The sequence below is a fragment of the Olea europaea genome, chromosome 12 (assembly GCF_002742605.1).
Source record: "Olea europaea var. sylvestris chromosome 12, O_europaea_v1, whole genome shotgun sequence".
NCBI classification, from domain to species: domain Eukaryota; kingdom Viridiplantae; phylum Streptophyta; class Magnoliopsida; order Lamiales; family Oleaceae; genus Olea; species Olea europaea.
This window is the reverse complement of record NC_036248.1, coordinates 1,623,187-1,647,173: the sequence shown is the minus strand read 5'-3', so window position 1 is coordinate 1,647,173 and position 23,987 is coordinate 1,623,187. Positions and strand designations below refer to the sequence as shown.

The following is a 23,987-nucleotide window of genomic DNA, read 5'->3' as shown; positions in this document are numbered from 1 at the left end:
TGCTACATAATCTCTTATTCAACATCAAGATAGGTTTTATCACACATTTAATATATCCAACAGTCTAGTATAGATAAAGATAAAAATTATATAACCAGTTCAGATTCTGCACTGCTTGCCCTGGAATCAATTGTATCCCCAAAATCTTAGTCCATCAATGCTGGTTCACCGTTATTCGCCACATCATCATGTTGTGCTACATCAACCATCCAATCATCCGTTGTGTCGATTTCGTTGCCAAAGATGCAACTTCCTTACTCAAAAATCTGTAGCCGCAAATTGTAATGCACAAACATCAGATCCCTTAACTTCTGTCGTTCAATGAGATTCATTCCCTCGGTGGGTAGCATCTCGGCCAAACTCCTTTTAAGCTTAAATTTGATGCTCCCTCACAAGTCTGGCTAAGAATTCGAATATCTAGTTGTTGCAACTGAGGGTATTTTTCTTGGTATTTTGTCCACCAGAGTACTGCCATTAGAGCATGAAGGTAAGGATACACTGGAACTTAAGAGCATGTCTAGCTAGGCTTAAAAAAAAAGTACAAGCTACTCTTTTAAGAAACTTTTTACTTAAAACATTTTTGGACATTACATTTTTCTTAGTTATTATATAAGAAGAGTCTCATATTTTGAAACTAACTCTTGCCTAATTTTTATTTCAAATTAGACCAATAAAAAGATTTATATTATAACTTAAAAGAGTATTTTTTTTGTTGTATTTGAAAGTATGTCAAATTTACTTTTATTTTATTTATGATTTTCAAGTTTACTTCTTTTCACAACAAAACTCACCTCACCAGAAAGCAAGTCTACTATCTTCCTAGAGAATTTAAAACACAACCTATATGCTCTCACTTCTTTACTAACAAGTAAACTTATGATTGAACTTTCTAAGAATAACCTAACATGCACTATAACTTATCATTTTTTTTATATCGGTAAATGTAAATATATAGATAAAAAATGTACTATGTACAAATACACTGGGCATACCCGGGCGAGACAATGTCCATAATCAAATACAAGTACACCGGGTATACCCGGGCAAATCAATATAACTTATCATTGCCTGGTGAAAGCTGGGAACAAATAGCAGAAAATGTAATGATGAAACCTGGTGAAAGCTGCGAAACATCTGATAGCCATTCAGGTTCACTTCCTTCACTGAAAGAACGCACTGCCTTTGAATACTCAACAACCTGCTCCATGATCAAATTTTGATCTCGGTGATCTCTTGGCATCTTGACGACACAATAGCCCATACCATAGGAAACCTCCGGATCGGAGTAGGAATCATTTGAATAAAATAGAAATGGATTAAAATAGTAACCAGCAGAATGAAGTGGGTTGTGGAGATGCTCGTTCCAAATCTCGTCTATTGCTTCCCAAAATGGCATATACTGGTATTTATTGTTTTTGAACCCCTCTTTGATTGTTTCCTTGGCTTGATCAACTGTTTCGTATATAAGTGTTTCGCGCAGTAGTCGCTAACAATTAAAAAGAAAATCAGACGATTGTGTAAAGAAGAAACCTTTTAAGACAAAGTCCCAAAAAGAGGTGTTTTAGTGGCGATGACTTTACAATTGGAACTAAACAGAATGCCTCCGAGGGGCGCAAGCACACGAGTACTGAAAAGAAATGTTTAAGTCTAAACTAAGAACTTGAAATTATATATTCTATATTTGAGAGTGTTTGATTCGGGGGGGCCTTTGCTCTACGTCTTCTCTTCCTTTTATATTCCCTTAATGATTTCTTCGTGATCAACCGCTTAGAAACTGCTTGATTGCTTTATAACTACCCACTTTCTTTATGGTGGCTAACTTGTCGTGGAACTGCCGTCTCTAACTGCTGCCATTACTCTTTGTCGTTCAACCGTCTTCAACTGAACTCCTTAAATTGTGGAACGTGATAAGGTTACTCAATAACTGCTTCAATAACCACACTTCTAGATAACCATAATATCTTATGTTTGCTAAGATCCTGAGCGATTCGAAGGTTTGGGCTAGAACAGGGTTATAGCTCTGGGCGACTGTAAGGCACTTCATTCACTCAGATCTTGGGCATCTTGCAGGCTTGGGCGATAATGTTACCGTATTCGTGGGATTCCACTGCATTCATTAATAACCCTATCTGGGCCTTTATCCTGAATTGTCCAATTGGGCTTCATTCCTTGGGCTATTCGATTTGGGTTGCCCTTTTAGTGTGTCAACAATTACCCCCCAATATGGTAGAATTAATACTAATTATTATTTTTTGCCACATTTACTTTGTGTTTCCCAACAACATTTGAAATTCCCAATAATTTTAATCATTATTTCCTTCCATAGCCTGAAAAAGTGCGACGCTACAAACCCTTATTGTAATACTCCGAAATTTTATGCTCGTTTAAATTTTCGTAGGATAGTGATTTAACTTTCAATATTCTTTTTGGCCATAAGGAAAAGGGGACACCACCTTTGTAGTGGTTAATGTTAGAGGTAGCTAATGAATGCAAGCATGAAGTGCTAAATGTTGTGTATACATAAAGTGATTATTAGTTAGTCGAAACTTAAGTCAAGTTTGAATTTGAATGAAGTGGATTATTTTGTTAGGATTTCAATTGACCAAACGATTAAATTATTTTACAATCTACAATTTTTGAATATGTAAGTTGGATACAAGTTTAAATTTGGGATATGCTTTGCTAATAATGAAAATTAGAGGGGTTAGATTATATTAGTTGAAAAGATGAGAGACTTCCTTTGTAAATCTAAGATTTATGGCCACTTATTACCCTATAATCAACCCACTTGTCATTCATCATCACCATACACTTAGACAATAGACTAAACATGTGTAGAAACAAGAAAAAAAAGAAAAAGAAAAAGAAAAATGGAGCTTATCCAAGGTGAGGCGGTGGGACTGAAAAAAAAAATAAAAAAAATATCAAACCATTATCCTTATCCTTATATATATATATATACACATCCATATCCATTGCCATAGAGAAAATTCCTTCACTTTGCAAAACATTTATACACTTAAATAGAGAGGAAAAAATCGAAAATAAGAAAGGAAAGGAGAAGGAAGTAAGTCTAGCACTTCCAATTTATATCTCAATTGAAGATCTCCAAGTTTTACGGTAAGATACTTTCTATGCTTAAGGGGTATGATCTTCATGGTAATATCTATGCTTAAACTATGCATGAAAAACCATAATATGATTATGGTGGACAAGTCCACAAAGTTAGATATCTATTTATGCCTTAGGACAAGTCCGAAGGGCACCGGCAAGCCGGAACGTGCAAGTATGTGTCTGATTGCATTCTTTTGTGTAGTATTATCATGATAAAAATCCAAGCATAGTATCTTACTGAGTATTCCTGATACTCATAGTATGTTATGCTAAATTTTCAGATCCATGATCGTTGGATTGATGGAAGTTAGTTGGCAAAATCGATGATGGATTAAGGACAAAGATGTTTTGTACTGAAAGTTTCCTCTTGTATGTTTTGTTCGATGACTGCTTTTCCATCTGTTTTTCTTATGGTATTATGTAAAAATATGTACATGACATGATGTAATATGGTATTAATAGTAAATTTTGTAGTTATATCTTTCATGTTATGTTAAGAGACATTTTTGTAGTTTATTTTCCTTGCAAGAGACAAAAGGCAGAAACATGACAGTTTCTGGAGTCAATTTAAAAATGATGTTTCTAACTCTATAAACGTCCATTTGAGACTCTAAAAATATTTATGTTTCCTCTTTGAGTTTTCTAAATATGGCCGAAGAAATCACTCAATTTGGATATCTATGGCCTGAGTTATCAAGGTTTAAACATCGAGGGGTCAATCTGGATTTCCTGTGCAACACTTCACTGTTTTCAGTAAAACGTCTATATCATATGATCTTGGAAAATTTTCATATTTTAATATAGAAAACTACTTGAAATTATCTTTCTAATGCCACAAATTTCATGTAAAACGGAGTTGGGATGAATTTTGTAAAAATTGTCAAACTTGCTGCCCCAACTAACCTTGATAGTGCCGAGGCCGTATATGTAATGTATAATTTCATGTTGGCATGCACTTTTACCGGCCATCAAATTTTTATAAGAATTGTTTTACCAAATTGAAAATAAGTTTCTAACATGTAATACTTCTATTTAAGAGTATCTACATGTACCAAAGACTGAAGTTATTATGTTTAGTACGTGACCCTCGAAACTTAAGTTCGGGGTGTCACACTTATAAACCCCAAAGATACGCCATTTCGTTGTACCACTAAATCACGCCTCATTATTTCGTGCTTCTTTCTAGCCATACGACTGTTCATCTTCTTGCTTCTCTGCTACGTTTCTCAAGCAAACTTTAACAAAACTATATTTTGTCCTCAATGGCTGCTCCACAAATCCAATCTGACGACTCTTTTAGCTTCGAAGATTTCCAGAAAATCCTCACTCGGCCATATGTAAACCCGAACTTTCTTACACCAGCTAATGCCGAACTTAATGAGTTCTATCTGGGTCCTTCATTTAACAACGTCGAAACCGTCGAACAAGTGGTAGTGGGCCAGCTATTCCCTTGTACTCAAGGCCCTCCATTCCTAAACTCTTTGCCGCTGAGGTCGATTCGCGAAAAAGGTATTCACACTTGGCCTAAATCTGATGTTGTTTTTCGTAGATGGTATGCTCGCCTTGTGGGCCATGGTCCTACCAAGGTACTTTTTGATCGTGCTAGGATTTCTGATTAATTAGAAATCTCTCTTCAACCCCCAATTTTTGACCCAGCACTTTTTCCTATTGCTTTAAGTTTTTGGTCTTCTAAATATAATACTTTTGTTTTCCCTCTTGGTCCCATGTCCATTACTTTAAGGGATATTGGGGCCCTGATAAATCTTCCACCTTTGGACGACACCATTTTCCCTGGTATTTTAATTTTCAGTGTTGCTCCAAAATTTGACAAAAAACTCATTGAGTCCTATTCAAGCCTGCAAGGCTGTTATAATCACTCAAAAGCTGAGCCTTCCCACGCTGAGCGTGTGGTCTTTCTTCAGATTTGGCTTTGTAAATATATTTTTTGTGTGTCCAGTATAAAGCCTTCTATGAGCTATTTACCCATACCGCACGATTTGGCGCGTGGTAGGCCTTTGAATTTGTGTTCTTTCTTTTTGGCTGCCCTCTATAGAGGCATGACTTCTCTTCAATTTCAATTGAAGAATGGTGTATCTCCCATTGGCAGTGGGCCTCTTTGGTTCACTCAACTGTGGTTGAGAGCCTATTTTCCATCACTTGGTGCCATATCCATGTCCCTTCGTTCTGCCAATTGCTATGGGCTAGCCATTGACCCCTGTAAATATCTCTAGAAGGGACATTTTTTCATTCTTTTATACTTTAAATTCAATTCTTTCCTTCTTTCCCTTTCCTGCCCATTTAACTCTAGATTATGTGCAACCTCCATTTACCTTGGACAGTGCGAGCACCTCTCTGCTCGTTTGGGTTCAGTTTTTGACTAGGAGGGAGTTGTTCCATGATATTTTAACTGGAACCAATACCAAAGCTGGGGTTGAAATATATGCTCCTCAATTTTTTGCTTGTCAATTTGGTTTTGGCCAAACTCGGCCTGTTTCCCCTTATTATTCAAAAAATTTGATAGACCGCTTTCACACCATTAATAAGGCAGAGGCACAAGCTATAGATGCTTGCAATATTCTTTTGACGAGTAACTTTTCATTAGCCCCCTTCAATCCTAGTCGTGCCGTTCACCCCCTTTTTGAACAACTTTGGCAATCAGTGAAGCGCAGATTGTTTGCAACTGATGCCAATCGTGCTTTCCATTCACTGGATCAGCCAAACATTCTTTCCTCTTCTCCTATTTTGGTTACCCCTATGTCCATTAGGAATCTTTCCTCCCCTGCTCGTGCTAAACAATTTGTTCGTCCCTCTACTTCTCTACCTGCCAAACCTACTACAGCTAAAAGTGCCCCAAGTCGCAAACGGCCAGCTTCAGTATCTCCCATTTTGGAGGATGATGATGATGACACTCCTCTCATTGTCAGGAGAAAGGTAATCAAATTCTGTTTACTCACAAGCATACCTTTCTATGTGCTAATGATTTTCTTGAATTTCTCAGAAAAATTCAGCCTCTCCTTTGAAGGCTTTGGTGTTGACAGCTCCCGCTCCATCATCCTCTGCTGGAGCTGTTTTGTCTAAACCAGCTGATGAAGGGACTACGCTTAAAGAGAAACCTTCAGTCCCGGAACCTTCATCACAACCAATGGACGAGCCACCTTCTTCCTAGGGCGCCAACCCCCTAAACGTCGAACCAGAAGGTAATACATTTTTTCATGTTTTACCTTTGCTTGTGTTATTGGTCTCTGATTTGTTGCTTCTTTAATCATGCAGAGGCACCTATGGGTCTGCCCGTTGTGGCAGAGTCTTCTCACCCAGACAAGGGGAAGTCTCCACAGGTGGTGGAGCCAACTGGTGATATGCCACCTCCTAAAATTGCTGATGAGGTAATCTTTTACTTTACTTTTATTTTCACTTTGTTCATTGTAGTGGAAACCTTCAATGTTGGCATTTTTCTTTGCAGGACGCTGATGAGATCGTGCGTTCCATCCGGGACTTGTTCAATTCCTGGGGGCAAGTCAAGACGTTTCGCCCTACTTCAACCGGTCGTCCTTCTGCTTCTTCAGAGGAAGATATGAAGTTCCTCAAGCAGTCGATATTTGAGTATGTATCTTTTATGGACATGGACATTGGTCAGACTGGTGCTGCCAAACATAAGGATAAGCTTGAGCATTTGAGTGCGAAGTTGGCGCAAGCACTGACACTTCCGTCGCTTAATATTTCTGCTGATTTTAAAGCGACGTTGAAAATTGTCCATTCTGACATCCTCTCTTTGCTGGCCAAAAATGTTGAACTGAAGGCCAAGAGTACTCAATATCTTCGCGCTACATCTGAAAGAGAGTCTTTGCTTCTGGAGATCAACAAAGCTGAGGACTAATAGAAAGAAATCTCTTCCGAAGTTATGATTGAAGACTCTTTGATGACTAGTTTGGCTGCACAAATGAAGGAGCTTCAAGCAAGGATGGATGACTGCAAGGCGAGAGTGGCTGCTAAAAAGCGTTATGCTTCCCAAGGAATTGAGCGAACCAAGTCTTTGGTCGAGCAGTACAAGAAGCTGGAGGTTGATGATGATTTCGTAGCTGAATTGAATGTCACTTCTTCTCAGCAGAGCGAGGATTGGGAGAGACTTAGGGAAAGAATTCGTTCGGTCTGGGGTGAATTGTAATTAAGACATCTAATGCCTTAACTTTTCTTTTGTAACTTTGTATTAACTTTCCTCTTGTAACCTCGTACTGATAGCCATTGCCAATTTTGAATGTAACAGCAGCCACTGTCATTAATGAACAACTAATTTGTCTTCTTGTGTATTTATTGACGTTTGTCCTTAATCGTCAACCCCTCAAGTATTTAACTACTTTATGATAAGATTCATGCACATTCTCTTTTGGTATTTCTGTCTCTTTTCCCAAGACTTTGGGCCGCTTGACTCCAATTACTGGGCACGAATGTGGCTATTCATATTCTGTCTCTTCACCTTCACGCCCCTATAAATGCACGTATATCTCGCACCTTTCATTTTCATTTCCATTCTTTTCTTCAAAAACTAATTTGCTGCTATTGTTTGGCATCTCAACGATCGATCCAAAATTTTCGTCTTCCATAGAAATGGATCATTTGATCCACCCATTTTGCTGTCTGTTTTGATGTCACCTTTGGTATGGGAGATATAGAAAATACTTTTTGGACAGCAAAGTTCTTCCCATCGTCTCCATGTTCTTTACAAGGAGTTCAATGATGGAAGACAATTTTTGAGGATGTCTGTCAAGCCACCTTGCTTGCTGAGAGTGCTTCTCAGTCTCCTTGCCCGTCATTGCAGCGATGCATTTAGGTAGGCGATGTGAGGGTGTTTCTCTTCCCTTCTGCTTGCTGAGGGTGCTTCTCGGCCTCTCTGCTTGCCTTTGCAGCAGTGCGATCAGGATGGCAATCAAGGCCAGTTTACCTTCTTACTTGGCAATCGACCGAGAGATTAATTTGCTCTCAATTGTAGCTTATAGAGCATTTAGTATTTTATATCTCGCAATTTGTAATAAATGTTTGATAATAAAGGAATTTATTTGAACGTATTTCGTTCTGGCCCTTTTTATATACGATCGTTCAACTTGATTTGATTACGCTTTTATTTGTTCACTTTCCCATAAAGAAGAAACATATTTTTTGTAAATATTTGCCATTAATGAACCTCATGTGTTTGGTGCCATCTAAATCTTCCAAATGATAGGCTCCATTAGGCAACACACTATTTACTTTATATGGCCCTTCCCAATTTGGCGACCACTTGCCATATTTTGGATCTTTACTATCCAAAGGGAGTATTATTTTCCAAACCAATTCGCCCAGGCTAAATGACTTGGCTATAACTTTTTTATTATAAAACTTAGCTATTCTTTATTTTTGATCTTGCAATCTATCTAGGACGTCCAACTTTAATTCGTCCAACTCCAATAAGTTCTGAACTAGTGATTCGGTATACTCATCATCACTTAACTTATGTTGCAAACACACTCTGATCGATTGCACATTAATTTCCATAGGCAAAATGACCTCCTCTTCATAAGTAAGTTGGAAATGAGTAATTTTGGTATTTGACCGAGGCGACGTCCTATAAGCCCATAAGGCATTGTTTAGACATTCGTGCCAATTTCTGGCATTTTCATCTATCATTTTCCTTATGATATTTTTTAGAATCTTATTAGAAGATTCTGCTTGTCCGTTGGATTGAGCGTAATATGGGTGATCTCCTTTAAATGTATTGCTTCTACCCATTTAGTGAAAAAATCAGTTGCAACTATAACAAAGGTATGTTGCTTGGACGATGGAGGATAAATCTTCCCTATTAGGTCTATCGGCCAACCTTTGAACGGCCAATGTTTGATAATAGGTGCCATCTCTCTTGCTGGCGCCCTTTGTATTGGACCATGCTTTTGGCATGCTAGACAACTCTTTGCATATTGAACACATGATTCTCCCATCTTGGGCAAAAAATATCCATTCCTAATAATTAACCATCTCATCCTTTGGCCAGCTTGATGAGCTCCACATATCCCTTCGTGCACCTCAGCCATAATTGTCCTGGCTTCTTGCAAGCTTACACATTTTAGTAATATACCATCAGAGCGTTTCTTAAACAACTCTTCATCTATCAGTGTATAGTTTAGCAAACGCAACTTCATTTTTCTACTATCTCCTTTATTAGGTTCTTTAAGGAACCTTTTAATCTCTGTCCTCCAATCTATTGCATCTCCATCTTATATGCAATGAATTTCAATCTTTCTCGCCCTTCTTTGGACTACGGGCAATATTACTCCATATTCATAAGTAGATTTTCAATTAAAAACCTTTGAATACCCTGAGGCCATCTGGGCCAACTCATTTGCTACGTCATTATATATCCTATTAACACATTGAAGCTCTACTTGGTCGAATTCTTCCAACAACTCTTGGGCGATTTCATATTGACTTATAATGGAATCACTTTGACACTTAAAATCACCAATCAATTGGTGAATTACCAATTGAGAATCGCCTCTAACGATCACATTCTTCACTTCCATATCTATCATCAATTCTAGGCCCACGATTAAGGCTTTATATTCGGCTTGATTGTTGGTACACATCCTATCTAAAGTGAATGCGAACTTGTAACAAATCCCTAAAAGATTTATTAATGCTACTCCTACTCCTGCACCTTTAGAAGTTTTTGACCCATCGAAATACAAAACCCAAGGGTTTAATTTGAACGAATTGATTTCTAATTCAATTTCTTTAGGCATCTCAAGGCATGGATGATCGGCCAGAAAGTTAGCCAAAGCCTAATTTTTGATTGCCTTTTGGGGTATGTATTGTATTTTGAATTCTGATAATGCTAACGTCCAAAAGCCTACTCTTTGGTGTAAAATAGGGCGAGAGAACATATACTTAATCAAATTTACTCTAGAAATCAAATAAACGGTTACGGGCCGTAAATAAGTCTTTAATTTTGTACATGTGAAATACAATGCAAGACATAATTTTTCAATGGCAGAGTAATTATATTCACATTTTGTTAACCGTCTACTCAAATAGTAAATCACCCTTTTTTCAACAAATTGGTCTTCTTGTGCGACCATTCCAGTTATTGATTCTTGTTCAGCCGATATATATACTTTCATTGGCCGTCCTTGGATTGGTGACACCAACACTGGTGGATTTGATAAATATGTCTTTAGGCTTTCAAAAGCCTTTTGATGCTCTTCTTTCCAGATGAATTCGTCCTGATTTTTCAACTTTAAAAGTGACGAAAAAGCTTTAGTTCGCCCTGCACAGTTAGAAATAAAGCATCTTAAAAAATTTACTTGGCCTAGAAACCTTTGCAATTCTTTTTTATTGCTAGGTGATTTGGCCTCTAAAATAGCCTTCGCTTTATTTTTATCAAGTTCGATCCCTCTTTTGTGTACTAAGAAGCCAAGGAAGTTTCATGCGTTAACGCCAAATGCACATTTCAAGGGATTCAATTTTAGTTTATATTGTCTCATTCGCTCAAATGAACATCTCAATTGTTTAAAATGGTCCTCTTCTTTAATGGATTTGACCACTATATCATCTACATACACCTCAACTTATCATCTACATACACCTCAACAAACTTGCCTATCATATCATGAAAAATCAAGTTCATTGCATTTTGATAAGTTGCTCCTGCATTTTTTAGGCCGAAGGTAACTACCCATTCAAAACATCCTAGAGATCCAGGGCACCTAAAGACAGTTTTGTGTATATCTTCCTCAGCTATATGAACTTGATTGTATCCTGAATACCCATCCATGAAGGAATATATTACATGTCCGACAGTTGAGTCTACTAAAGAATCTACCGTAGGCATTGGATATTCAACTTTGGGTGTGGCTATGTTTAAATTCCTAAAGTCTATGCACACCCTTAATTTACCATTTTTTTAGCACTGGCACGATATTGGACAACCATTCGACATATCTGGCTGTTCTAATAAAGCCTGCTTTTAATAATCGCTCTATTTCTTTCTTAATTTCAAGGAGTACATTAGGAGCAAAACGCCTAGGAGGTTGTTTATGAGGTTTAAAGTTCGACTTGGTTGGTAATCTATGTTCCACCAAACCTCTATCTAAACTAGGCATATGTTCATATTCTCACGCAAAACAATCCTTATATTCTTTTAATAAAGCGATTAATTTATCACTAACCTTTTGATCGAGCATCTGGCTGACGAAGGTTGGGCGATCTTCCCCTTCATTGCCAATATTCACTTTAATCAGAGGGTCTTGTGCTTGAGCGTATCCAGGCTTGGTGATCCCTATTACTTCATCGTCTAATTCCCTTATAAGCACTTTTTCTTCTAAACAATCCACCTTGTTGACTTCTTGGCCAATATTTTGTTCCAACTCGAACACTACCAATTTGTCTCTCAATGCTTTCAAGGCTGCTTCTTCTTTCATCTTGTCCTTGCATTCTTTATTGAAAGCCATTAATTTGGCTTTGAAGGTCTGAATATCGGCCATTTGCCTTGGTTGCTTGCAACTCATTTAAAACTTCTTGATTACTCTTTTGCAAATTACTGGCTCTTCTAGGGCCACTATGTTTGGCCTCATCTGACTGAACGTTTCAGTGAGTGCATTCACCGAAAATGGCTCTTCACTCTGTGCGATAATTTGAGTTTCTTCTCCATCTTGGACTACTCTGACAGGCCCATAATTTCCTTCGTACATGAACCTTTCTACTGAGTTTGCTTCTACGACAAAAGGTCTATGATCGGCCTGCACCACTTCTGTTTCGCCTTTGTCATTCCAAAAAATTAGGCATTGATGGAGCGATGAGGGTATACAGCAACTTTCGTGTATCCAATCCCTTCCTAATAACACATTGTAACTACTAGGACCATCTATTACAAAGAAGACTGTGGTCCTAATAGTTGTCCCTATAGTTATGTCCAATGGCATAACCCCTTTAGTTGAAGTTGCTCCTCCATTGAAACTCGTAAGGACGACTTCTGTTGGGATCATATCGCTTTTTGTCTTTGCAAATTTTCTCATCATCCTAGATGGAATGGTGTTTATCGTTGCTCCATTATCGACAATCACTTTTGCCACAGGTTTGCCGTTAACTAGAACTTTAACATACAATGGTCTCAAGTGTTTAGTTAATTTCATGGCTGATCGCTTAAAAATAACCTTTTCGACAGCATCTATTTCCACTTCCTACTTATCCTCTGTCGAGTTGTCCTTTTGTGATAAGTCAACATGCAGCATGTCGCACTGAGCTTCCATTTTCTGAATTTCCTTTTTTCTGTTTTCTAATGCTTCTTCTTCAGTTACCCAACCCGTGGAAGGAGGCATTATTTTTGGAGGTGATCCATACTTTTCAGAGCGAGGAACTCTCTTTTTTCTTTTGGGTGTCCCGTACAGCACGTAATAATCGAAAGAACGCCCAGACGGTTCCCCCAACAAGTCCACTTCACGAACCCCCTCTCGATGTAGTTGTTTCAACAGAGTATTGTACGATACTCCTCTTTTTCTTCTTTCTGCTTCCAAATCAATTTCCTCTTCAATATTTGTCATACCATCATCTCCTTCATCATCATATGCCCCTCTAGAAGTTTGGCCTTCTTCATATTCCAGCATGCATGCTTCTTCGTTATCCTCCCTCTCTTCTTCTTCTTTCTCTTTATTCTTGAACTCATTAGCTAGCAAATAGTTATTAGCCATGACAGGAGGTAGTGTACCGAACTGAATAGTAAGGGACTGATCTGAATCTTCTCCATCTCTTCTGTCTCGCTCAAACTTTGACCTTCTAGAAGAAATTTCTGGCAATTCTTTCATCGATTCACCTGTACCAGTCTCCTCACTGTCTTCGAGAATACTTTGATTGGCCACCTCGAGTAGCTTAGGCACCGTAGGACGTGGCATTCTTGTTGTTGCCTCGTCATTCGTCCATAGTTCTGTTGAAAATGCCTTTGTTGGGTTCTAGTCATCTCGTTGAAGGGTATCGCCCTTCCTGCATTATACTGGAATGAATGCCATACATTTGGTTGGTGAGGCTGCGGCCTGAATGTTCTCGTATTATCCACTGGCCTGAACTACCTCTCAAAAGGCGGTCCCCTATAGAACGATGTACCTCGCCCTCTACCAGGCTGAGCGTTTGGGAAAAAACTAGGGCGATGGTGATGCTGCCATATCCCTAGTTTCTCTGTGTTCCCACTCACTTCTCTTTTACATCTTGCACACAGGACGTCTTCATCCTTTTCAGGCTCTTTCCCTTTGATATATTCAAAGACACTGGGATGTGGTCCAGGGTCCTCTTCCCCGTCATCTATAACTAACTTGAAGTTTGGCAACTTGTTTTTGAAACCAATCGTCACCATGTTCACCCCAAGTGGCTGTGGAAAAGGGTTTTCATCCACTGCCATCTTTCTCTTATCCTCGAACATAATTCGTCCTAATTCAATGGCATCCTATAACACATGGCAAAAAACCAAACAGTTATTAGTCAGATGTGACCATGCATTATGCCACTTATAATATTTTTTACCCTTAACTTGTTCAGGGCTTGGCAATTTATGTTTATCGCTAAGCTTTATCTATTTATCCTTATATAGTTTATCAAATATAAGGTCAGCTTTGGTTACATTGAACGAGAACGTTCTAGCCTTTTTGTTTTCATCTTTTATAAGATCATCCTTGCCCGACGGTTTAGGCTTAGCCATTATAGGACAAGTATACACGTCTCCTTTGATTAATTCGGTCAAACACATTTTGGTTTGATCGTAATACTCGTCATTAATGGCATGAACATCAAAATTTGGGTCTCTATAATAAGTCCCCTTGCTAGAATTTTTTATTTGCTCTTCTTCTTTTATTAATCGTTCATACCTAATCACGTTCGTGCTCAATTGGAAAAGATCAGGAAATTCCTTGTCTTGGAACTTCTTTTTCAAATCAAAGTTTAGACAACCTTGAGCGATTTTGACAAACTCCTTTTCGGACAAAGGTACAAAACATTTACTTCTTGCTGTCTTGAACCTTTGAAGGAAACCTTCTGCCCATTCGTTTGGCATTTGATGTAGATTCGCCAAATCGGCCAAAGTAATGTCGGACTCTGTCTTATAAAATTGAGCGTGGAACAATTGCTCCAATTGTTGCCATGTCTAAACCGAGTTTGCTAGCAAATTGATGAACCAGGAGAAAGCTACTCATGTTAATGAACTAGAGAATAACCTCATTTTATGGTAATCAGTTACGTCACCACTTTGCAGTGTGAATCGCCCTATGTGTTCTAGAGTAGACACCTCTCCTAAACCGGTAAATAGTGAGAATTCTGGCATTTTATACCCTCTAGGCCATGGATATGCTTGGTCTACCCAATCAAGATATGACTTTGTGTAAGTCGGCCTGATGGTAGGACGTACCCCAAAAGCCATCTGATCCTGTATTATTTCCATAATTTGATTCCTCAACATGACGTTGGGGTCATATGAAATTCCTACAGGTTGGTTGACCGGTTGATTTGCTTGAGTCCTAATATTTGGTCCTTGGTTGGCAACAAAGTTGCCATGATTTGGGCTATTGTTACCATTAGCCTGAATATTTATTCCATCATTAACACGCGGGGCATTCTGTCCATTATTTAGGACATTGTCTCTTACGTTTAGGTTACCCCCCAAGTTAGATGTACCATTGCCACTACTTTTATTTGACATTACACCATCCCCTTGGTTTAAAGTAGAGGGACCAAAAGGTGGTTCTACCCCTTGATTTGGACTTAGGACTGAGGGATTATGTCCCACAATTGTCCTAGTTTGAAAATGATTTACAAGAGGCACAACTGGCTGACAAATTTGGCCTACCAATTTATTCATTATTTCGTTCAAAGTATTCAGTTGTTTGGCCATGTTGACATAATGTGCATTCCCATTCTGGGTAAATCTTTCCACATTATGAATATTTTGTAGATTTACCTGTTCAACGACATCCTCTGTGAGTTCTCCAAGTAATGCACGCATGGTTCGAGGCAACTCTGTCATCGGTTCGTAACGACTGTGACTGTTCTAACTTTGTCCATCTGTTCGTGGAGAGCTATGTTCCTCCTCATATCGCTCGTTCACAGACTGGACTCCTCTCTGACTTGCTTCCTTATCAAATTTTTGAGGCATATTGTTTCACCTTTTGTATCTCCAACACCAAACATCAAAGTCCCACTGGGCGTGCCAAATTGTTTCATGCGGGTAGTCGCTAACAATTAAAAATTAAATCAGACGATTGTGTAAGGAACAAACCTCTTGAGACAATGTCCCAAAAAGGGGTGTTTTATTGGCAATGACTTTACAATTGGGACTAAACAGAATGCCTCCAAGGGGCGCAAGCACACGAGTACTGAAAAGAAATGTTAAGTCTAAACTAAGAAATTGAAATTACATATTCTCTGTTTGAGAGTGTTTGATTAGGGGGCCTTTGCTCTTATGTCTTCTCTTCCTTTTATATTCCCTTGATGATTTCTTCGTGATCAACCGCTTAGAAACTGCTTGATTGCTTTATAACTACCCATTTTCTTTATGGTGGCTAACTTGTCGTGGAACTGCTGTCTCTAACTGCAGCCACTACTCTTTGTTGTTCAACCGTCTTCAATTGAACTCCTTGAATCGTGGAACGTGATAAGGTTACTCAATAACTGCACTTCTGGATAACCATAACATCTTATGTTTGCTAAGATCCTGGGCGATTCGAAGGTTTGGGCAGAACAGGGTCATAGCTCTGGGCGACTGTAAGGCACTTCATTCGCTCAGATCTTGGGTGTCTTGCAGGCTTGGACGATGATGTTACCGTGTTCGTGATCTTCCACTGCATTCATTAATAACCCTATCTGGGCTTTTATCCTGAATTGTCCAATTGGGCTTCATTCCTTGGGCTATTCGACTTGGGTTGCACTTTTAGTGTGTCAACAATAAGATCAATTTGAGGCTTATTGTTATTGTATATCAAGCATAACAGCCGCACTATAGGAATAGCTGCCTTCAAAACCATTAATGCCCCATTCCAGAAAGTAGGATCTTCTACCAAGCAAGCGACTCTTTTCCCCTCGACGGAATCTGACAGATCTGAGGTTTTCCAATCTGATGAAGCGAACATGTTTTTCAAACCCTTCTTCTCCAATACAATATTCTCGAGTGTTAAGTAGGGCACTGTCGACTTAATCTTGGAAGGCTCTAAAAGTTTATCTACCCGATTATAAGCTCTCAGAAGTTTCAGGCACTCAAATGTTTCTGAACAAATCTTGTTATCATTTTGGCCTTCTCCAATATCTCTCTAATGAAACTCATACTTTCGAATTTCGCTAACATGAGTTCAAAGCAAGTAGAAGCGCTCACTATCCAGAAAACATGCCTATGCTTGTGTGTCAGCTGCTTTCCCACTTCTTTCATGAAGGCTGATGTCGAATATGTAATAATTTGAACCACATTCTCAACCGCAACTTCCTTCAAAACCCTATCCAGGAACAATAGCATGGCAACGATGTCCCCAACAAAAGCTGAAATATCAAACGATCTAAGATAAACTGCACCATTTGGGCAATTCACTAAAACATTGACAAGGTCTCGACCGTTCTCATCTACCCAACCATCTAATATGATGCTGCAACCAGTAATTTCCCAAGAATTTTTTATCTCTTTCACATAATTTTGCATCTCTTTTACCACATCCTCAAGGATCCACCCTTTTAACTCATCGCAGCTGGGAATTACATGCCCACTGCCAAGGGTGGTGTTGATCATTGTGAGGAAGCTAGGTGATTTGACAGCGTTAAAATCAGCTACCATCTCATAAAAAAAATCTACCTGTACATTTTTTAGACTCATTCAATAATGAATCTCTTGTGCTACTGGCGGGCATCTCTGAAAGTCTCCTGGGAGAAGGGACAGTTTCTGTCATACCGTTACCTAATCGACAGTCCTTTTTACAATGCCGTTTAGTCTCAGAACCCTCTGTGTCGGAGAGATTTGTCATATTGGACTTTATTGAATCTGTCTGAAGGCCCCTACTCCTCCTCAATGGAAGGGGCGGGCAGTACAATTCTCCAACTTCCTTGCTTAATTTTATTTGTTTCTTTAGAGAAACCTCGCTATTGAACATTTCCTTCACATCAACGGGAACTTCATAGCAAGGGGTCCCCTCCCCCCGAATGCCTCCCAAGTGATATTTGAGGAGACTGAAGCTACCAACAACTTTGTCACAATAATTACATTTGACTCTATTCTTCAGTGGATCTACCGTAACACCATGGTCTTTAATGTTGATTAAGAATTGATTTGACGTCATCTTCTAAATTGTATTTGACTGCAAAATTTTTTATGGGATTATCTGGGGACAATTTGTTTGTCATGAACAACGTTTTAGTATCCTTGTCTTACAATATCTTGGCTTTGCTTGTCAAGAGTCTCTGATTTGCTCGAGTCAAGTATGAAAACAAGCCCGGCCTTCAAGGAACAGCAACAAAAAAGTCCATGCAGTTAAATGCCATAAAAAATCATTGTATCAAAAAATGATCGTATAAATACCTGGCCCAACTTTTGACTAGTACAGGTTTGATGATAACAAGAATATATGAGTTTCGAGCCAAAAGTAAAAGTAAAGCACTAACAAAAATTGTACGCACTAAAAGATGAAAAAACAACTCAAGAAAAGGCAAGTGTAACATGTAAAAAAAGAGAGATAAGTCTACACAATTGATAAAAAGGGTCTTTAAGTCTAAATACAGGATTTCTAGCAATAAAATACCAAGCACTCTAGAGGAAAAAAGAATTCCAGTCCATAATCAAGAAAAAATAAATTTGAGTAAGTTACTTCAAATACAGGCAAAACTGTCACGTGCAATAACGCGGCAGTAAAAGAGAACGAAAAAAGAAACTAAGTTTCATTTTCATATTTGTTTTTAGAAATTTGATGCGTGGCTATAGACTAGAGGTGTAAAAATGAGAACTGCAGCCGGGCCATGTAGCCCTTACTGAGCCCAGTAGAAAATGCCGAGGTCTGAACCGGGCCGATAGGGGATAATTCTTTATCCTGCCAGGAACAGCGAGGCCTAATTGCCTTCCTTACAGGTCGAGTAGACGGCTAATCCAGGTTTTCACAAGCAGGCTATTGAATCATTTGAGCTCAAGCTTAAACTGTTAACTAATACCACATTATACCATTTAAAATCTTATCTTCAACACGTGCGATTTAATATTTCCCATTAAAGCCTCCAGAATTTTTAGTAAATGCGACGTGGAGACTCGAGAATCACTTGATCTCAAAGCTTAAACAATTAACGATCAGATAAAACCACGTGTATACTATTTAAATCTTATCTTCAACAAGCTACACGCTTAACATATTTTAGTTGGCCCACCCATTTTGACACCAATAGGCAAATGATACGTTGCCAAAACCAAAATCTAATCACGTCATTAGACTAAAAATAAAATAGATATCAACCAGAATGATGGAAACTGAGAGGTTGCAGATCCGAATCCAGATCAATGATTAGTTTATATTCAATCTATGGTGTCGACGACCCTTGAATGGCCTCGTTTGCATAGGCCTTGTAAGTATTTCTAAACAAGGGAAGTTACAAAACCATAACAGAACCGAAATTTTTTTTAGAACATTCCATTATCACATGTCAAAGTAAAAACAAATTTTAAAAGTTTTCATTTAAAAGGCATTTGTTAGACATCAAATGCCTGTTATAACCTTATTGCAGAAGGCATTCTTCTCCAATCATCAGTAGCTTCAACTAACAATACCTTACCCCATCACACATGCCGCCTTCCCCCATTCCCTTTTCACGATCCTCTCCCATTCATTTTTGTCTTACTTGACACCACTAGCAGCAAGCACACTGATGTCAATGTGATCAAGTACTTGGAAATCGACCAGGTAATAGCCAGTCACAACTGACAATCGCTGAAAGGATGTATATGCTAAAAGGCCTGTAGGCGGGACACTCTAGGAGCAATTGGAAAGCTGGAAATCTCCACTTCGGCATACAAGATTCATGCCTATAGCTTTCCCGCTTAATTTTAAAAAAACACAGAACAACTACAAGTACTTTTTCTCTAAAGTCTCCCAATTCTTGCCAAAAGAGACTTTCATCTCTCTTAGTTCTACCTCATATTCTAAGCGGAGCCTGGAAAATTTTGTCACCAACTTCAACAATCTCAAGGAACTTGTTAAGCGGATCACATTCAAAAGTTAAGAAAACAAAAATTTCACCAAAAACCCTTAAAACGCTCCTCCCCAGAGCCTCTCTTTCGCTCCAACATAAGATCCTGGGCCTTCCACACCTCTCTTTATGCAATCATACTTGATCCTTACTTATTTTCATTCCTTCCAATTCAACATAAGCACAGAACACAAAATCTATCGACATCAGGGGGCTATAGAGCATTTCTATTGGTCAAGGCTTGGGTTTACTCCCCAGTGCTCACCAGTTTGAGTCCATCTGGACGAGTATCGAGTGGCAAACTTCAACGCCATGGGATTAGTCAAGGTGTGCGTAAGCTGCCTGGACAGCCACAGTCATAAAAAAAATACAGCATTTCTATTGTGATGTTACACATTGAAAAATGGGGAGAGATCCATAATCGAGACTCATACAATTTCGATAAACCCTAAATTGAACACAGATCAGCGTAAGCGAAACAAAAAAGGGAAAAGGGAAATGGAGCCATACCAGTTCTGTAATCAACAAACTGGAATAGTGGTCTAAATCTGAAGTGAAGAAAGAGAATTCAGAACGAACTTTGATTTCTTCACATCTGAGAGCAATTCCAGCCTAAAAAGCACCATCAAAAGAAATAAGATGAAGTAAGGATAAGAACGCGGTAAAACTACACCCTCTTTGTCTATGTGCTGACTTGAGTTCTCTCTTTTCTCTGTCTGTATGTATATATGTATGAACAGAATGGGACTAGAAATGAAGGCTGGGATTCCAGGCCTATGCATGCTCCGACGCGTGGTGGGTCGGAGAGTGGTTTGGACTTAGGCCATCAGCCAATTTCTCCAATGACGAGCTTCATATCGCGCGCCTCTTTTCACCTCGAAATGTTGAGGAATTTTAAATTTTATTCGGATTCGATCCCAACCGAATTGTGTCCCGGCTTAGAAACCATAAATACAAATTTCCAATTTGATGCTATCCTTTGTGATCCTAATCAATTTTGTTTTGATGAGCTCACGGCACGCAATGTGCTTCTTTCTTCAAAATAAAACACACAATGTTGTAGGAAATGCGAGCTTATTTAGCCCTTCTTAGTCAACCATTCTCCTATATTCTACCACATTATTTTTTCTACAGTACTCATTTTCAACCATACATTTTCCATTAGAATAATATTACAAATATATCAAAAAGATTTCCTTCTTTTTTAATAACACATTTTAACACCAATCACTACTCCATACTTCAATTTTTGAAATTAAAGGCCGACAAACAGGGCCTTATTACTCTCGATTCGAGGATGTTAAACTTTTACCTCTAAAACTTCTAGTTAGATTCTTCATTCTATGATAATCAGTTTTTGATCATTTTTATCCTTGATTTGGAAGGAAAGAGAAAGCACCCATCAACCTTTTTCTTAACTCTAGTATGGTAATCTATTCTCCTCCAATTTAGGATCAAGATCATATCCTTTCCTAATAATCTTTCAATTCTTTTGTTTTGGGCACCGGCATGTTGAGAGAAGGTTGTTCCACGATGTTGCCCCCTTATATACGAAAGTAGTGAACAATGGAAAAGCAAACAAAGTTTAGTGCTCAAACAAATTCCTTGGTCCTAATGTGATGATGCGATGCCTATCAAAATCGCAAAAGATGCAAAATGAGATTTGGTCAAGTAGAATGTGTCTTGCGTTTATTGATTCTGTTGTTGAAAACAACTTTTTATGATCCTTCATCGGACAAATAGACATTGCATTCCTTTAGATTTCCTCATCTAATTACACAATCCCCTTATTTTTTTGATCGATAAATGTGAATTACTATTGAACAAACACTTGTACAAGTACCCCGGGCATACTCAGGTAAACAAAGGTCTAAGTAATTACAAGTACACCGGGCATCCCCGGGTAAGCACAAATGAAATCAAACAACAAGGCAACTAGCATACCCTGGAAGACCGCTAAACAACTAACATAAAGTGATGAACAATACAAAGACCAATTGTCTAATGCCAAAAACTTAAATTGAATCAAAACATACAGATACAAGTAGAACATGACTTTGTATACTTGTGTTTTGATCCTTTAAATGATGCCTTCAGCATTAGGTTTTAAATCCTCAAAAATCCCCCTATTGCGCACCATCCATAAGTGATAAACAGTGCTAGCAAGAGCGATCCGCTTAACTTTGCTTTGCCTTGTCATTCCTCTAGCCTCTTTCTTAATCCACTTCAATGCACTTGATAGGGTAGACATGAGATGCCTAAAACCCAACCATTGTCGAATACGTCTCCAAACTACAGAACTGATCGGGCAGGAGAAAAACAGATGGTGCTCCGTCTCATCGGTAGATGCACAAAAAACACACCTTCGCTTAGTATCCAAGTAATTCAATTTATCCTTTGTTAGTAGCTTAGATTTAGCTCCTAAACGAAATGCATATTTCGGTGTGACATAGGAGTTCCAAATTAAAGTTGTCCAGGTAGTTTTCGGCCCCTTTGGTCTGAGAAAATCATAACCTGTTGCTACACAGAATCTGCCGACAGTAGTGCATGCAGTGAAACTGTCCATTCCAGCACAGTCCCCTTATTGTTATGAAGTTGAGCAGGTAGCCTCCGACTTACTTGCCTTAGTCAATCTCTCATGTGAATAGCTGCTTTGAATTTCAACGAAATTTTGACAATAGAATAAGCAATAATTGTTACTGGTTGAAAAGTCTTTAATAACAAACTAAGCACCGCTTGATGACTATTATTGAGAAAAAATGTTATTTTGAATAATGATTTTTGGAGAATATGTAGTTAAAAAGTACAAAAAAAAATTGATTTACATGTAATATATATATATATATATATATATATACACACACATTAAAAAATTTTGTTTTAAATGGAAATAAACATGGACTAAATTTAACATTAGTAGTAGACTTTTTCATTATTGTTAAATTATAAAAATATCTCAATAAATTTGATTTACTAAATAAAGTAACTACAGATCTCTCACCTAAGGATGCAATTGAACACTTATTCTCTAGATTTAACTTAAGTATGTCTAGTTTAAAAGGTCAAGGCTATGATAGGGTAAGTAATATGCGAGGTGAGTATAATGGTTTTAAAGCACTTATTTTGAAAGAGAATCCGAGTGCTTTCTATATTCCAAAAAGTCAAGCCACCATTCTTCAGTGATGAAATTGATGCACAAAAACCACTATTATTCCTCAAATTGCAAGTTGCTTTTGGCTTCATCTGTTTTGATGATTCTCATGCTAACAATGAGAAATCAACTTGCATCTCTCTCTTAGTCTCCTCCATTTTCCTCTATTCATATGTGTTAATCCATTTCACAGCAATTTTTCCAAATTGGGATTCTATCAATCATACTCCACAATAAAAAGAATCCTCTACTGTACATTATAACTGATCTCAAGAACCAAAAAACTCGTTTAAAATAGAGGAAGTACCGGGAAACCCAAAAAGAACAAACCTTACGGGAAGTTAAGAAAAGACGTTTAAATTAAATTATTACCTTCAAGCAATTTGGTTGGTAGTTAAATAACAATGATATAAAATTATTTAAGATCGTGAACGGGTTTTTGGTTAATAAGAATAAATCTTTAAATTTAATTTTCTGACAAAATTTCATCAATAAATTGGTAAAAGTAAAATATTGAATATTAGTGAAGGAAAATTTCATCAGGAATCGAACTGTTATAACACCATAAATAAAAGTAGAAAAATAAAAATATACTCGAGTTATTGAAATAATAGAAAAATATGAAAAAGAATAAATATTTTTCATTGACGCTCGACGATCAAAATACTTTAGCAATCAAAGACGATATCCTCGAGACATTATCGATGATAACTGTTATGTGTTGACACACTTAGCTGACCTCCTAGGGCCCATGGCCCACTTATATTGAATCACATGGCATCTTATCCGAATCCCCAGGCCAAGACCAACATACTGTAACCATGCCCATGACATGACCCAAGTGCCGACGCCGAAGTGAATATGCAATTTGGTCTTCCAGTCGAGGCCCCATCTTATCCGAGGCCCTGAAGCTCTAGGCGGCACTCTTCCCCAGAGATCTGGTCTTACACAAGGATCCTTCCTGATGGATTGATGGGACACTTATCATAGAGTACAAGTGTCTTGTCTTGTCAATGTAGTGGTGGAGCTGCCAACTAATAAATATGTAGCATGCTAGGAAGTCAAATGTGATACCTATAATTTGACATGTAAACTTACGAGTTAAGGCCATGTGTACTCCCAACCAAGGGCCACGATCTAAGTTGTAATACTATAAATACTCCCCAAGTATCTCTCACAAGGGTAATGCAAGATTTAACACGAACAAATACAACATTCTTTACATTTTACTCTTTTGTAACATACATTAATTCATACTCACATTGTACAAACATTAATTGGTAATTATTGTACAATCATTATGCAAACATCTTGCCGAATTTCGAACGTTCTCATCTCATGCCTTTGAGTTGCTCCCACGCCCCCTTTTGCTATTATTTCTAGACCGTCCACGTGTCTTAGCGTGTTGGACCAGGCTTACGTGTGCGCGGATAGGTCCAATATCTTTTGGCAACATATTTTGGGATCAACAGATTGGTGCCGTCTGTACGAAACCATACTATAACCATGAGCAGCCGTG

At 38.2% G+C, this 23,987-nt stretch overlaps 1 protein-coding gene across 1 annotated transcript; it reads right to left on the bottom strand.

Moving 5' to 3' along the window:
* Positions 1 to 328: 328 nt before the first annotated feature.
* LOC111406400 lies at positions 329 to 16,930 on the bottom strand. The gene is made up of 4 exons (XM_023035833.1): positions 16,481 to 16,930; positions 16,041 to 16,418; positions 1,114 to 1,486; positions 329 to 498 (listed from the first exon to the last, which is right to left on the bottom strand). The coding sequence occupies exons 1-4, from the start codon at positions 16,928 to 16,930 to the stop codon at positions 329 to 331; spliced, it is 1,371 nt and encodes a 456-aa protein (XP_022891601.1).
* Positions 16,931 to 23,987: the final 7,057 nt, after the last annotated feature.

Excerpts from the sequence above, each read along its gene's own strand:
- LOC111406400 (XM_023035833.1), bottom strand. The coding sequence starts at position 16,930 with ATGGTAGCTGATTTTAACGCTGTCAAATCACCTAGCTTCCTCACAATG. Across the intron at positions 16,419-16,480 it reads ATAGGCATGTTTTCTGGATA|AGAGATATTGGAGAAGGCCA; the intron begins GTGAGCGCTTCT and ends GAGTTTCATTAG. Across the intron at positions 499-1,113 it reads TGTTTCGCAGCTTTCACCAG|TGTATCCTTACCTTCATGCT; the intron begins GTTTCATCATTA and ends CTTAAGTTCCAG.